Below are 17,841 nucleotides of genomic sequence, written 5' to 3'. Positions count from 1 at the left end.
ATTTAGGAACTGTTATTGGACCAACCTGCTGTCAATCTTGCATTCTGGTTGCTGATTGGTAAGGGAGGACGTCCTCCCTTAGCGCGTCAGTTTACGTGTCTTAGCCAATCATAGATCAGCATGAAAAAATCCTTAATGCATAGAGCTCAACAGTGAGGTTCCGGAAGTTAAAATGCCATTCATATTCTGCATATAGATTTTGATTATTGTCCATAATGTCGTAACCATCTAAAGTAGACTTACCACGAGCTATCAGATTGTCAAACGATGATATATGATCCTATAGAAGCCACAAGTCCGTATGATATCAATCTTGTTTTGAGAAAAACATGTTTTATTCGCGATGTCATGGATAAGTACTACACTACCCACAATCCTATAGTGCAACAGCGACGTCTCTGATTGGTGGAGCTCGCTGTTACCATGGAAATGTTTACCAAACCCGCAAAATTCATGTTAGCTAGTTACTGCTAACACTGAACTCTACGATCGTTTACCACAGAGCGACCATGATTTCACTTTCTGACCTACTGCGTTCATTTAGTGATGAGGAGAAGAGTTTATTAAGGGTTCAGCCGAACATGAAATTTGCGGGTTCGGTAAACATTTACATGGTACCAGCGAGCTCCACCAATCAGAGACGTCGCTGTTACATTCGCAATGGTTGATGGGATGAGTAGTTGCTTTACTCTTAAGATAATTATGTACACAGTCTTGTACCTTTGCTTTTTTCTCCATTTTCCAACATTTTTTTGCGCCGAATTAAATGTTTTATGGTCACGATTCATCTGCTAGCTGATTGGCTTGGTTCCAGGCCTAAAACTCTTTATATAAGGATTTTATGAAACGTCAATGGAGTAAATGAATGGCAAATTCACTTCCGGAACCGCAGCCGTTAAAAAAGTGGGCGGTCACTGTTGAGCTCTATTGAGTGAATGGAGTGAGATCCCTCCCACGGAGGACAGAAGACCTCCGTCCTCCTCTAGCCCCCACCTTCCTGCTCCCTGCTCCTCTCACAGACTGCTCTGTCTCCTCCGTCTGCAGCTGTCGCTGTTGAACCGTTTTAAGTGGATTTTCTTCCAAAGAAACTTTTTTATGATATAATGTATATATATATAATATTTTATAAATGAGACTGAGATTTGGTAATGATTTATTTCAACCAGTTACTCTTTTTTTAAAAAAAATGATCTTCCTCTTGCCTCTCAAAAATAGAGGAGGACCAACCTCCTCTGCCTCTATGGACGAGCCTCCTCTGATATATATATATATATATATACATATATATATATATATATATATATATATATATATATATATATATATATATATATAAAGAGAGAGAGAGAGAGAGATACACACACACATTTCAATACTTCTAATAGTTATATCAGTTAGATGATTTAAGGCAGGGGAAGTCTGATTCAAATATTAAAAAGCAAACAACGATCGTAGAGAAAGATTATTGAGACAAGTGCTCCTGTCTATGTAGCAGTTTGGCCATTTCCAACTTAACTTGACCATTTGAATACTTATCTAATAACATACAGCATAGAACTCAGACAAGAAAAACAGTAAGACTTATACGACACCCATTTGCATAACGTAAATACAGCTATTTTCATCAGTACACTAGCAAAAATAAGTCAGTAAACATAAACTCAAGCCCCTGAACTGGCTAGACTGCAAAACTTTGTGATGGCTAACGTATTAGTACATTAGTACATTGGGTAGTTTAACCAGTTATGTATACAATAAACCCTGGCAGCAGGCATTCTGTATGGTCACCTGTGTGAGGTTCCTGTTAAAGTCATCATTGTCAGTTTTTTCTGGAGGTCTGAAACAAAAAGTCCTTGTTATCTGAAGATTCAATATGAGGAGTCCTCCTCAGTCCTTAACTTGATATACAAAATGACGAACCTCCTCCAGAATTGTACAGAATCTCTCTGAGCCATTTCACCACCTTCAGGTGGGAAGTCTCTGAAGGTTTGGATCCGTTGGTACATACAATTCTTGATGGACATTGCCTTCTGCATTACAGTCATGGATGAAAGTATTGGCACTTTTCCAGAAAATGCACCATTTCTCCCACAAAAGTGTTGCAATTACAAATGATTTGGTATAAACATGTTTATTTGGGACAACACAAAAAAGCAGAAGAAAAAAGCTAAATTTGACATCATTTAACACAAAACTCAAGAATTGAGTCAGACAACTTTCAACTTAATATTTTGGTTTCACACCCTTTGGAGAAAATAACTGAAACCAAACGCTTTCTATAACCATCAACAAGTTTCCTACGTCTCTCAAAAGGGTTTTTGGACCACTATGCTTTTGCAAACTGCTCCAGGTCTCTCAGATTTGAAGGGTGCCTTCTCGCAACAGCAATTTTGAGATCTTTCCATAGGTGTGTTGTATGGGATTTAGATCCGGACTCATTGCTGTCCACTTCAGAATTCTCCAGCGCTTTGTCTCCAACTATTTCTTGGTGCTTTGTGAGGTATGTTTTGGGTCATTGTCCTGCTGGAACACCCATGGCCTCTGATGCAGACCCAGCTTTCTGACACTAGGCCCTACATTACAGGCATTACATTACTTTTGATAGTCTCCAGACTTCATTATTCCTTGCACACAATCAATGCACCCATTGCCAGAGGCAGCAAAACAACCCCACAACATCTTTGAACCTTCACCATATTTGACTGTAGGTACAGTGTTCTTTTCTTTGTAGGCCTCATTCCGTTTTCTGTAACAGTAGAGTGATGTGCTTTGCTCTACCCAGTGTTGGGAAGATTACTTTGGAAATGTAGTTGGTTACAATTACAAGTTACCCTGTTGAAAATGTAACAGTAGTGTAACTATTTCAATTACTTTCTCAAAGTAATGTAACTAATTACATTTGATTACATTTTGATTACTTTTCTTAATTTTGAATGAAATCTCTCAACTGCTAACCATTTTCACATTTTAAGACCTATAGTGTGATAAACCTTTCAGTTCAAAGGTTTAACCATATATTATGAGTCTGACCTTAGGCCTGTACGGCGAAGGAGGCTCACTTCCTCACTAAATGGAGCGACAACGGGCTGATTTCAGCCAAGAGGAGCAGGTTGTTTTAATGGAGAGAGTATGAGCGATACAAAAAAGCCTGATCACAGCCTGAAGCAACAGTGTTGCTGCAAATATGACAAGAGGAGGCTGATTTTAATTTCTGACAGCTCTACATTGAGCTGCTTTTAAATATGAAGCTTTAGAGCAACAACAACTGTTGTTTTAAACTGTGTTTTATATTGTTTTCATATATTTCACTGATCGCAATTATAAAATGCCAGTGTGTGTTTTATTGAAAGCGAGGCTGGTGTGGGTATGAAAATAGGTTACAGTGGGTTTTTTAGGTGCTGTAGCTACAAGCAAATCTCATGTTGTCTCTGTACAAAGACCTTTTTAAATGTGAGAAAACAGAGTAGACCTACTCAAGATTTGCGTTTTGGCAACACATAACAGGCAAAACAATTAATTTATTCATGGCCACATTAAGTTAAATTATCTGTCTTGCTGCGAGTGCACAACTTCTTTCAGTGGTGACTGACTGTATATAAAAGTAAATAGGCTATAGCCTAATAAATGACCTCCTGACGCGAGTCGGATCAACAGCTGAGCAGCGTATCCCCTCAGCTGAACATCTGTAGGCGGAGACGCTCAGAGAGAAAGTAAACAGCAGCGGATCAGCACGATCTCTCCCTCCGTACAAATGTTCTGATCCAGCTCCACTGGACTTTCAAAGTAAAGGTGACGCCAGCTGTAAATGAGTTAAATAGTGAAACAGCTGCGCTTTTATAGCCGATTTTATGATTAAACTCTGAACAGAACCTGGTCGGGACCAGGTTATGAGCTAAGCATAAGTTACCATGGTGATCTAGCCGGGTCAAAAGAGAGCCACCTTTGTAATACAGGGAAGCCTGGCTTCTGTCTGTATGAAGTGTTTTTTGTATTTCCAGCCCAGGAACATCTTGTACGCCGCCAACACTGTTGCTGCTGAGTCTGACTGCCGCCGTACGGTTTGTAGGTTGAGTCGAATGGCACATGACCAGAGAGAGCCAATCACAAGCGTCAGTTTTGGAAGGAGGATGTTGATATGAAAAAAACTAAAAACAAACATGAATCCAGGGGGCGAAAAACTATTTGATCAATCGGAGCTTTTGCAGCGATTTTTCAAAGCAACTGTAATTTAATTACATATTTTCTCCCAGTAATGTAACGGATTACAATTACGTACATTTTGTAATTAAATTACGTAACGTCGTTACATGTAATTCGTTACTCCCCAACACTGGCTCTACCATAGTTACATCTGTCCACAAAACATTCTCCCAGAAGGATTGAGGCTAGTGAAGCCCAGGCTTCATAAGCTGTGGAAAAATTAAAAGAAAAAGGAGTAAAAGTCTGTTATTTAGTCTGAATGAGTGTGTGAGAGAGATAGCTGGCATCTATAGGGTTAACTGCAGAGCAGGTAGAGCATTGCGTCATGACATCATGGGCCAACTGCGTTGCAGTGCACAGCACTCTGGGAGGTAGTTAGAATGGGAGGAGAGACCACACCGTCCGTCTGCATGAGGAACGCTCTGCCTGAAAAAATATCCAGACGTGGTTAAAACGGAGTGAATTACTGAGTCTGCAGGACAGCCTGAATTTGTGTGGAGGTTGACTGAGGTTGTTTATCCACCATTCGAAATATCCTGCGTTGAATTCTTTCATCAGTTTTTCTCTTCCGTCCAAGTCCAGGGAGACTTACCATAGTTCCATGGGTTATAAACTTCTTGATTATATTGTGCACAGTTAACAAAGGAACTTTAAGATCTCTGGAGATTGACTTGTAACCTTGTGATTGTTGATATTTTTCCACAATTTTGCTTCTTAAGTCCTCAGACAATTCTTGGGTCTTCTTTCTCTTCTCCATGCTTGGTGTGGCACACACAGGCACACAACAAAGGTTGATGTGATGGTGCAGGGGCCAGTTGCACAAAACTAGGATAAGAGATTAAGCCGGGATATCTTGGTTATCCTGGCTCAACTTATCCATGATCCGGTTGCACAAAAGCGGGATAAGGGGCAGTAGGATATGTTATGGTATAAGTTACCATGGAGATTTATTCTGTGGAGCTAGCCTGCTCCAAACCAGGCTAGGTTCCAGGATCTATTTAATCTCATCCCTCATCTCAGTCAGCAGTCACCACAAAAGGAAACCAATAGTTATTCCACTGCCCACATATAACTAGACCCACTGTCATTAAACGTTGGTGATCATTAATTTCAATCATTTTGGATAAATTATGATTTTAGATGACATTGCTATCATTAGATAATTTACAGTTTCCCATAGACTATAAGGCTATATATAAAATGACAGAATACAGAGAAAAAAAATAAAAACATCACACAAGTCATAAATTTACGAGAATAAAGTCATAATATTGTAACTCGTTTTAGAGGAGGAGAGTTGTTAAAATGAGGGCTGTGGAGCATTTTGTGGAATTATACTTCAGTATAGGTTTCACAAACAAGGAGATGCTTAATCTTTTGGCACATCAGCATCACATTGTCATAAGTATCAGGACTTTAAAAAGAATATGCAAGAAAATGCATCTTTTCCGCAGAAAGAACCAGAACTTTTTCTTTCTTCCTCAGTGTGGCCCTAATACTCCTTCGTATAAAATACACATCCCATATAAATATAAATACACATCAAAGTGTAACATTATGTTCCTTTATTGAATAAGGATAAAGCAAAACAGGTAAACCATCAGCTCCTTTTAAAACTGAAGTCACACAGTGACTCTACAAGATGGAAAGCAGAATCGTTGTAGGCCTGCTGTGCTTCCTGGGGGTCTGTGAATGGTGTCAGGAGAAAAGGCTGGCAGGTATCCCCCTGTCTCCCAGCAACACACCAGAGAATTCACCTGTCAACACAAAATCTCATTATTACAACCTCATAAACAGAGTGACATTCTTGACACAGCCATGATGTAAAAAGTGGTTATTAATAGGGGTTGTGTGGCTCACCTTGTGATAGGCACTGATAGATTCCAGAGGTCCGAAAGACTCTGGGGTCATGGACTGAGCCAGGCCATTTTGCCACAACATTCCTGATCAGACAGTCAGCATTGCAGACCAATGTACAGTGTTCATCAATTGACAATATCAAAAAGTTATGTTCACCTGAATATTAATGCTGTGAAAGGATTTCCTATTCACAAAATCCGCCTCATGGGCACCTGAGAGGGATTTTATCCTGATGTGTGTGTAGTCCAGTGCACCAATGACATTGGGGAAACCTGTAATACAAAGTAATGAGTATCCTACTATGACTGTTAACAGTTGTCCTGTAATTTATAGATTCTCTTACCTGCAATCCTATAGAACTCCTCTTTGATGTCACAGAGTCTTCTGTGGCCAGGGAAGGAGATGAAGGCAAGGCAAGGCAAGGCAAGTTTATTTGTATAGCACAATTCAGACACAAGGCAACTCAAAGTGCTTTACAGGCACACACAAATTACATTAAAAGACAAACATTTCATTTAAAAGACATTAAAAATTGCATTATAAAAAAAAAAAAAAAAAAAAACTCAGAGTAATAATGCAGTTCAAAGACTTGAATTGCTTCAGTTAAAAGCAGTGGCAAAAAGAAATGTTTTAAGTCTTGATTTAAAAGAGGTGAGTGTTGGAGCAGACCTGCAATTTTCAGGGAGTTTGTTCCAAATATGTGGCGCATAGTAACTGAAAGCTGCTTCTCCATGTTTACTTCTGACTCTGGGGACTGAAAGCAGACCGGTACCTGACGATCTCAGAGGTCTGGATGGTTCATAACGCGGCAGCAGATCAGAAATGTATTTTGGCCCGAAACCATTCAATGCTTTATAAACCAACAACAGGACTTTGAAATCTATTCTTTGATAGACAGGAAGCCAGTGTAAAGATCTAAGAACTGGAGTGATGTGATCTACTTTTTTGGTTCTTGTTAGGACTCGAGCAGCAGCGTTCTGAATCAGCTGCAGCTGTCTGATGGAGTTTTTAGGGAGTCCTGTAAGGACACCATTACAGTAGTCGAGTCTGCTGAAGATAAATGCGTGAACAAGTTTCTCCAAATCCTGCCGAGACATAAGCCCTCTTATCCTGGATATATTCTTAAGGTGATAGTAGGCTGATTTTGTAACTGTCTTAATATGGCTGCTGAAATTCATGTCTGATTCCATAGTCACACCGAGGTTTCTGACTTGGTCTGTAGTTTTCAACATTACATACTGTAGCTGAGCAGAGACTTTAAGTCGTTCTTCCTCGGATCCAAAAACAATTATTTCAGTCTTGTCTTTGTTTAACTAAATACAACTCTGACACATCCAATCATTGATTTGTTCAATGCATCTACTCAGGGTATGTATGGGATTATAGTCCCCTGGTGATATGGTTATATACATTTGTGTGTGTCATCTGCATAACTATGGTAGCAAATGTCATTGTTTTCCATTATCTGAGCTAGAGGGAGCATGTAAATGTTGAATAGTAGAGGCTAAAACTAAAAAGCATTTTAGTCCAAAAGACTAAGACTAAGACTTATTCTAAAATGGCTGCCAAAAACAACACTGGACACCACACAGCAGGGGAGCGGAAGAGGAAACATGATTATTAATGCAGACATTAAAGACTCTATTGGTCAAATAGGAATGAAACCAATGTAAGGCTGTACCAGAAATGCCAACCCAGTTCTGTAATCTATCCAGTAAAATGGCATGATTGATGGTATCAAAGGCTGCAGTTAGATCAAGAAGAATAAGGATGGAGCTTTCACCTTTGTCAGCATGTACAAGAATGTCATTAGACATTCTCAGTAATGCTGTCTCGGTGCTATTTTTTTTGGCAAAAACCAGATTGGAATGTGTCAAAGATTCTATGACCTTCTACCAGCTTCAGGAGCTGGTCCTAACAATCTTTTCAAGGATTTTAGATAAGAAAGGAAGTTTGGATATGGTCTATAGTTTTCTTACTGGTCTGGATTGAAAGAAGGTTTTTTAAGAAGTGGCTGAACACTGGCAATTTTAAAGAGGTCAGATACGGACCCTAATGTGAGAGAGGAATTGATAATAGAAAGCAGGCTAGGACCTAAGACAGGAAGTATGGTTTTTAAAAATGTTGTAGGAACCATGTCGAGGGACTAGACGAGAGACACATATTATTGACAGTTTTTGAAAGAATTTTCAAAAACTGTCTTGCAAGGAGGCTTCACTAAACGTTGCAGGGGGAAGAACAGTTGGAGTTATACTATGGATTTTGCCAATGAAAAAGGACAGGAATTGTTCACAGTCAGCAAGAGAGGAGGCGTAAATAGTCCGAAGAGGCTTCATGTCAGGCTTTCATCTTCATGCAGACCGCTCTATTGTTAGAAAGATTTCGTAAGTTCCCAACAGCTATATAGATTTTCAAACATCATACATGGCATCCTTATTGCATAATTCAGTAATGTGGCCGTCTTCTTACCCTTTTGACAACCATTATAATTTTCTACTAGTGTGTCAAATCTAAATATTCAAATTTACACTTTGAAAACCTTTTACTGGTTTATTTATTGTTTAAATGTATTTCCACATAGGATTGTGCTAGAACTGGTTAATGAAATTCATTTTTTTTTCTCATAACTTTAAACCTTTCCCTCACAAAGTAAGGTCATTTGAATATTGATATTCCTTTTATGTCATAAACTGAATGTCTGTTGTAAAAAATGTAAATAACAAAAGAGTGCATAAGTATGCTACTTAGTTGTATTAAATTGGATGATTTGAATGTGAATAAACTGAATTTTGATTAAAAATAATTATTTAAAAAACTGAGCATTTGATCTGATTGAACTTGATTTGAATTGTAACACTCAATTTAAAATCACACGAATAACTGGTTGTAGGCCTAGAATACAATGAGTTGTCAGTTACACAGTGGTGCCATTTAAGTGCTCTTTCCTCCCACTGTTGGTTATAGCCAGCTGTAGATTAAGACACACAGAACATTAGGATTCATGTGCATGTTCATCTCTGTCAGCGCTCAAGTGAGGTTTATGGTTTCACACTGGCAGCTCTGCAAGTGACAAGAAGAGCTGCAATAAAGAGGTTTAACACCAACATGACAGGGAGGCACAGACACACGCAGCAGTGAATTTTTGGACATCCTATTTAAGCTCAGTTGCTAGAACAGTCTTATATCACAACTAATTTCCCCCTTTTAATGATGATCTCTTTCCTTGTATTGATAGTCACATTAATGCGGATAGAAACAACAGACTTTCCATTAATACTAAGCAAGCATTTTTCTAATCCCAAATTGTGCAATCTGTGATCTTTTTTTGTCATTTTTCAAACACAAATTACCCTGTTAACAGAGTGTGTAGAAGTGACAGTTATAGTGTTATGTCAAAGATACCCCTGTATTGAATTGCAGAGAAATCCACTGCTACGTAGCAAGGGATGAGCCTTTCTGAATAGTTCATTTACAGCACTGAGTATAGTCCTCAGTCCATCATCCTCTGAACACCACAAGATCAAACCTCCATGTATCCCTGACTGCAGACCTGCAGACCTCAATGTGGGCGGGGTTAAACGTTTAACCCCGCCCACTCTTCAACATTTGACTCCGCCGTCACTGTGATGCTTCCTGTTCGGTCTTATGTATTCCTCCTGTCTCCTTCCACGCTGGCTTCTCGAACCACAAGGTCCAAAAGACTGAAACCATCTGGCGCCCAGTGAAGGAAAAGAAAAAAACAAGAGGAAGATGTGAAGAAGAGACAGGTACAGTAACGTCAATGTGATAAAGCGAATGAAATTAATAGTTTAATGATTGTTGTTGGAGCAGAGTGTTAGCTTGCCAGCTTACTTTGGACGATAGCAGCATTGTTTTATAATCAATAAATTGCTGAGTTGATGTGTGTTAATGTTACTCCACCTTAAATTCATCAGGGACATTTAGAAAGTTAACGTTAGGCCTGTTCAGGTGTTATTTTACAGGTGTCTTTCCTGCTTGTTTGTCAGTTAAAATGCTATTAGTTTCCCATCCCCTTTGTCATAGTGTAGTTGTAAGCCTTTGGTTTATTGTGTCATAGTTTATGTTTGTTAAAGTTTACATCAGTGTTTAAGTGCAGTTAAAGTGTATTACTGTTAATACTCCACCCCTTAGCTTTCCCATATCATTCATAGGCAAGAACATGCGTATAAATACACTGCACTTGCACTCTGGTTAGACTGAATTGTATTGCAATGACAATAAAGTTGAATGAATCTCATCACATTTTCATTGTTACTCTATATTAGTCTTATGTACAGCACACATCAAGCATCTGTTCTTTTTTTTATTAAAATGTAACATCCACTGGTCACATATACTTCTCTTCTCTCTTCAGATGCTTTCTGAAATATTTCACCACCAGTCCAGTGACACAGCACCAGGTGCTCCTGTCCCTCTACCTCAGCACAGCAGAGCGACACAGCATCAGGACTAAAGGCTGCACCAATAGATGCTGACTGACCATCTCTGCTAACTGACAAAGTGAGATGAGTTCACAGAGGACCAGTTCAAATAAAAAGCAGTTACACATTTCCCAATTACAAAGATGGGAGAGTGTCAACATGACTTTTGTAAGAGTCTTAGTCAATGCTGAACAAATCAAAAGAAGCTGGCTGATATACTCAAACAGAAATGATAGCTTGCACCGCTTCTGCTGTTAAAGGTCCCATATTATGCAAAATACACCTTAGAGCGGTTTTCTATCAATAATATGCATCCCCGGCCTGTCTACAATCCACCCTGGTATGAAAAAAGTCCCTTTTTTGCTTTCTCCACCTTTAAAAAATGTGTGCTTATACAGGCCAGTTGAAGATAGTCTGTCGGTGACGTCACCGACAGATTAGACGCGTCCCCCTAGGTTGGCGGCACTGCCCCAGATGAAGGTTTGCCACACCTGAAGGAATTATCTAAACGGCGCCAGTTTTTTCTGCTCGGTTAGAAAATGGCGAATGTACGACCGGGAAGAAGCGGTTGCTCTGTCGTTGGCTGCACTAACGAGCACCAGAGTCTTTTTAAACCTCCCTCATCGGGGGTCTTGAGGACTCAATGGATGGATTTTATTTTTAATGGGAATGTACCCACAGCAGTTCCCAAAGTGCTGTATGTGTGTGCTCACCAGACAGCAGTGTTTCACAACGTTGTCGCTCAGAGCTAGACATGCAATTGCTCTGTTGTTGGTGTATAAATCAACAGAAGTGCCTATATTATGTCCCAGCTACAGAACAACAGAAGAGACAGTGGTCGTGTTTCATTTTTAATGACAACGTGCCGGCTGCGGTTCGTGTTAGCTTGTATGTGTGTGCTAACCACCTCACGTCGGACTGCTTCAGTAACGAGAGTCAATACAAAGCTGTCTTTGCCTCGACACTGACCCTCCTAAAAGGATCAGTGTCCAGTCATACTGGACCCAGCAACTGCACCCGAGCCACCGATAAGTGTCGCCGTGGTTTGATAGCATTTACAGTTGCCGACGAGTATGGTGAAGTCAGCTTGAAACTGGCTAACTAGTTAGCTGCGCTTCGGTCCACTATGCAATGGCGTTTGAAGCAAGTTTAATGTTAATAATATTACGAGGGAGCTTTGTTGTCACAGTAGAAAGTCTGGAAACGTGCAGACTGGAGACAGAGACGATGCGAACAGTGTATAACAGTTTGGAGACTGTGTTGGAGACAAACACAGCTTTCGCTAGCTGTTAGCCATTAGCTACATGGCAGTAGCTGTAACAACACATAGGACTACAAACAAACTAATATTATTCAGCCAAACTAACCATTCTGAAACGTCCTGCTGCAGCCGCAGAGTCTGTACTTCTTCCGGAGCCTCTACTTCTGGGTCCGATTCTGGGTCAAACTGGTTCGGTTGAACGAAAAAATCTCCGCGAGCCATAGTGTTACATCCACCGTAAACATTAGCGCATGCTACCGTTAGCATAAGGGGCTTCCCCTCCCTGAGAGTGATGTAGCAGGCAAGGCTCCCCAAGTACGCGTTGACAGACGCAGCTCATTAGCATTTAAAGGTGCAGGCACAGAAACAGAGTGCTGTGAACAGAGCTCAGCAGAGCGACTTTTAGACAGCTGGAGTTCAGGAGCATGGATGTGTTTGGGGCAATACATATCGAATACAGATTTGTTGGACCTCTGACAGCTGTGTGAAATTGATGAAAAACAGTATAATATGGGACCTTTAAATGTTTTCTCCAAAAGAATACAGATTTAATAAGGAAGGACCAAAGGACTGGAACAATGCAAGCCACTTGCTGAAGGTTCATGAGGATAGCCGGGAGAACAATACCCACATGGCAACATGGAAGGAGCTGGAGGTCGTTTTGCAAAGCGGCTGACAATAGATAAGAGAGAGATGGCACTCTGAGGCTGAGAGATAATATGTTATGCAAAATGCCTTATTTATATTGTATTCTTATCACTTGTTTCTTTCTTCAGTTTTTATTTGGTGTGATGTTTTTGACTTAAAAGAAATAAAATCTTGAATACATACTTGCAGTTTCTGTGTGAGTGTATGAAAATTGATTGTGAAATTGACTGTGATGCAAGAGGGCGCTGGCTAAGATCTTGCCTAGGGCACCAAATTACTCAGGGCCGGCACTGACCAGGAGGATATGGAAACTTTCTTCAAACTTTGTGTAGATGAAGAAAATCAATGCCATGTTCCTCTAAGAGTGATATCATATGATCCGTACCTCAGATCAAGACCAGTACATGTCCACCCACTTTTAAACATTATTATTGTGATGATTGTTAAAGTTCTTATTGTCATTGTTGTTATTATTATCATTATTATTATTGGCGTTATTAGTTTTATTATCATCATTATTATATTATCATTATCATCATTAATATCAGCATTATTGTCATCATTGTTATTATCATTATCAACATCATAATTATTGTCATTATTATTATTATTATTATAAATATTATTATCATTATGATCATCATTAATATCATTTTAGTATTTCATTAACATTCTTACTGTTTGCCTGCTTGTTTTATGTTAATGTTTGTTTGTTGTCAAATAATTTGTTGTTCAAAAAAAAAAAAAAAACAGTCTAGTGATCCCATTAATTTTGATAACATTAAGAAAGAATCTCAGGTTACATTTGATTATGATATGGTTTCTTGTCCCTCTTCGGACACGGTATTAAACAGTTCTTAAACTCTTCTTTCATTCTTTTCATTCACTGGGCGCCGGATGGTTTCAGTCTTTTGGACCTTGTGGTTCGAGAAGCCAGCGTGGAAGGAGACAGGAGGAATACATAAGACCGAACAGGAAGCATCACATTGACGGCGGAGTCAAATGTTGGATAGTGGGCGGGGTTAATTGTTTAACTCCGCCCACATTGAGGTCTGCGGGTCTACAGTCAGGGGCTTCTCCAAACCTGCAAAATGCAAGCTGCCTTGTAGCCTGTTCCTCTAAACCAATGGACTCAAACTGATCCAGTAAAGGGCCGCTGTGGCTGCAGGTTTTCATTCCAACCAAGCAAGAACACACCTGACTCGTCTTATTCAATCAACTGACCCTGATCCAACAAATCAACTGTGCAAAGACAATTCAGTTGATTGAATAAGTCGAGTCAGGTGTGTTCTTGCTTGGTTGTATATGCTCCCACTAGGATTTATCATTTCGCGATATACTATCTCATATCATTCCTACGCTGATGACACACAGTTATGCATATCTGTCTAATATGACTGTTATTGACCTCATTCAGTACATTGCCGATATCTAATATTAGATGATGAGAACAAAACAGCTGAATGAGGACAAAACAGAGATACTTTTAGTATGTCTAAAGGTTCTGTGGCACCACATTCTCTCTTTGTCTCTGCTGTTGGTAAAGCCATGAGAGCATGCCAACAACGATCATCAAACAAATATCTCCTAACCACACCTAGAATAACTTCTAAATCAGCTTTTAATCACTACAGTCCTACTCTCTGGAATTATCTACCACAAGAACTAAGGTCTGCTACAACTGTGTCTTCTCTTAAAAGCAGACTAAAAACATGTATCTTTGTACAAGCTTTTTGCTAGTTCCTAAATGATTGGTTAATCAGAGTAATTGTTATTATTATTACTAGTAGCAGTGGTAATATTAGTATTGTTATTTTGATTATGTTGTTATTATTATTATTCCCTTATATATATATATATATATATATATATATATATATATATATATATATATATATATATATATTCCTATCTTATAGGTTTTTATTGTATTTTATGTGATTTTATCATTGTGTTTACTTTTTACTTAAGCTCATTGAGTCTACCTGCGGTATGAAATGTGCAACATAAATAAACCTGACTTAAAATAATATAGGATGCTTAATGAAACTAACTATGAAACTTGTTCTGACATTGCACTTTGACATTGTTGTTTCTGGCAGCTGCAAAAGCATGATCAAGAAGATGAAGACATTCCTTCCAAATGGAGATCAGAGGAGGAGATGGCAGCAGAAGCTTCAATTATGAGGAAACAGCTTGAGAATCCCTAAATGGTAAATAATAATAATAATAATAATAATAATAATAATAATAAAAATGGAGAAAACATTTGTTTTGTCACTGATACAAAAAAATACCATGGTCACAGATGAAGGTAGTTTTAGGAATAAAGCGACTTTGGGTGATGAAGTGGAGATCAGCCAAGAAATAAAAAACATATGACAAAACTCTATCTAAGGGGTGCACTGAATTTTACGCCACAAAGTATTTTTGGCCAACAATGGCAAAAGACAACACATTTGATGTTCAGGCGAATGAGTGAAAAGGCCGGAGTTTTTGACTGAATTTGTATGAGAACTTAATGCACCATGGAGTATTATAATACAGACTAGCCATAGGTCTTTAATGCTTTTGTCCACAGGTACCACTAGAATCAACAAAAAACTTACATTTTCTATTGGCTGCTTTGAATAACGTCACAGGATCATATAGGGGAAATGCATATTATTTGTCTTCCCTTTATCAGTATTTAATTTTAGCTATGGCTCTAGGGATATAGGTGTCGGGGTGTCAAAACAGTCCATTACTTTGGTGTGGATTGAATTATCACATTAATTACTGCGTGGACTGTAGTTAATGAATCATTAACTTAATGATTAAAGACATTGATAATGAGATATTTCATGTTATATGTATCCTTAGTGATCTAGAAATTGTGTGTCCTATGAACTTTTAAAATGTAAATGTCATCTGTGGGCTAGTTGATGAAATTATACTTGGTTGCTAAGAGTTGTCTGTTGGGCAATTAGCATGGCATAGCATAATTAGCTCAGTATCAGGTCAAATAAAGACGAAAATAAAACATTGTTTCAGACCTCCCAGAGTATTTTTTATGGTAATGAACTTTATACTGCATATAAAATACAAGTAAACATTGCTAGCTTCATTTTCATTTACTTATTACCATAATTATTGATTACAACACCATATTTTATATATTTTTAAACTACAGGAAAATTCCAAACTGATCAGACATCCGCCCAAGTGAGCGCATCATTTTGTAGAAAATATATAAATACATAAATGAAATGTAATGTATATATTATTTATTTTTCTTATGTCCTGTAAGGTCAGGTAAGGTGTCTTGTCATTAACATGTAAAGTGCCTTGAGATAATGTTAATTATGATTTGGCTTTAGACATTTAAAATTCAATGGAAAGGAATTCCAACTATCAAGTTCTTACTCACCCTCTCTCTCTCCCTTTCTCCCTCCATGTATCTTTATCACTCATTGTACACCATTCTCTCTCTCTCTCTCTCTCTCTCTCTCTCTCTCTCTCTCTCTCTCTCTCTCTCTCTCTCTCTCATATGCTGCAGGTATCTCTGACCCCAGAGCAGCAGGACCCAGAGCCAGCCACTCACAAAAGTGGAGTCTCTGCATCACTTTTGGAATTTGTTGGATTGTTTATAACTGCAAATTCCAGATTGGGTAGCAAAGGCAGAAAAGTACAGTGAAGAATCAGCTTAAAAATGTATGTATTATGTAGCTGGCTAAATAGCCTCATGTTCCATGTTTCGAGCTATGTATTAGCTGACATAGACTGAAATTTGGAAATAAAATCCACATTTACATCTATATCATGGCCTTTTCATGTGCAACACAAAATTTAAAAAGTTCAAAAGTGCATAAAAACACTTGTAAACATGACATAAGAGTGTTACACACTATTATAAGGCAAAAACAAACACGTTTAACCATGATTTGTATGAGAAAAATAGATAAATTACAGCCTTACTTATACTCACCATGTGCTTAAAGCTGCTGCTGCACATCCTACTTCCTGTTGACACAGGAAGTCCAAGTTTTCACTAGTTTTTTGGCTTTTATTGGCGGTTGGCAACCAGCTTTTAGGTGCATTCACCGCCACCTACTGGGCTGGAGTGTGGAACATGAGATGGTCAGAACTAGAAAATAATGAAGAAAGAGAAGAAAACAAAGAAAGAAAAAAAAGAGAGAAATTAACTATTATTCCCTATAGCCTATATCCTATACCTGTGTCCTTTAGGTATTTCATTAAAACACTCAACCCCTTTTTTGATGTACTCCCTAATAAATTCCTTGAAGTCAATTCCAGCTTTTCTTTTGTCAGCATTTGGATAACTTCCTGTCGTTTATCCCTGTACTTACTACACTCCAGCAATACATGTTGGACTGTTTCTGGTTGTGTACATTGTGAACACAAACCTGTTGGATGTTTCCCTATTTTACTGAGTGTGTGTCTGAGTCTTGTGTGTCCTATTCTGAGTCGAGTTAATATAATTTCTTCCCTCCGGTTCCTGCCCCGTATTTCACTATTTTTGACTTGTGGTTGTATACTGTAAAGATGTCTTCCTGTGTTCATACTATCCCAACTTTCCTGCCAGATTTTGTACATGTGTTTACTGATAATAGATTAGATTTCTTCCCTGCTTAATGGTATTTCGATGTTTATTGTGTTTCATTTTAGCACTTGTTTGGCCAATATATCTGCTTCTTCATTTCCTTCGACTCCTATGTGGGCAGGAACCCAGAGGAAAGAAACATCCACACCTTTATTCTGTAATCTGTATATTTGATTTGATATTTCCATTAAAAGATCTTGCCTGCATGAATTCCCTGATTGAATGCTTGTAAGTGTTGAGATACTATCTGTTGCTATTGTTACTTTGTATTGACTACTATCCTCCACCCACTGCAGTGCTAATACTATCCCCATCATTTCAACAGTATACACAGAGATGATCTGATGTCCTGTTTTTGATGCCTATATTAAATTTTGGGATGTAAACTGCTGTTCCTGTACGTCTTGTTTGTGGGTCTTTTGATCCATCTGTGAAGATGAATAATTCATCAGGGTATTGTTGATTTATATAGTTTTGTACTATTGTCCATATCGGTATTTTTTTGGTATTGTTTTTGGTCATTTCCAATAATCGCATATCTGTTGCTGGAGTGTAGAATTTCCAGGGAGGTATCACTGACTTTGGGACTGTTCTGCTTATGTTTAGTCCTGTTAACCTTACTTTTTGAGCCATTTCTTTGCTGACCTGCCCAAAACTTCTAACTTTAATTTCCCTGTGTTCCCAACACTCCTGCAGGATAGCCTTTGTTGGATGCAATGCCCCATGTCCCTCCAAATTGACCCAATATGCCAGCATGATCTGATCCCTTCTAATTCTCAGCGGCATTTCGCCCACTTCTACCTGAAGTGCGGATATTGGAGATGTTT

At 38.6% G+C, this 17,841-nt stretch overlaps 1 protein-coding gene across 1 annotated transcript in view; it reads left to right on the top strand.

Annotated features, from left to right (window-relative positions):
• Window positions 1–17,400, top strand: part of fhit (fragile histidine triad diadenosine triphosphatase) — a 143,028-nt gene extending 125,628 nt beyond the window's left edge. Inside the window, exons 4-5 of the mRNA XM_030421638.1 lie at window positions 14,514–14,624; window positions 15,950–17,400. Of these exons, the coding sequence (XP_030277498.1) occupies window positions 14,514–14,621 (108 nt within the window). The 3' untranslated portion in view covers window positions 14,622–14,624; window positions 15,950–17,400. The remainder of the gene's footprint in view (window positions 1–14,513; window positions 14,625–15,949) is intronic.
• Window positions 17,401–17,841: the final 441 nt, after the last annotated feature.

The sequence above is a fragment of the Sparus aurata genome, chromosome 6 (genome assembly GCF_900880675.1).
Source record: "Sparus aurata chromosome 6, fSpaAur1.1, whole genome shotgun sequence".
Taxonomy (NCBI): Eukaryota; Metazoa; Chordata; class Actinopteri; order Spariformes; family Sparidae; genus Sparus; species Sparus aurata.
The sequence above is the reverse complement of the archived record's forward strand: the minus strand, read 5'-3'. Positions and strand labels throughout refer to the sequence as shown.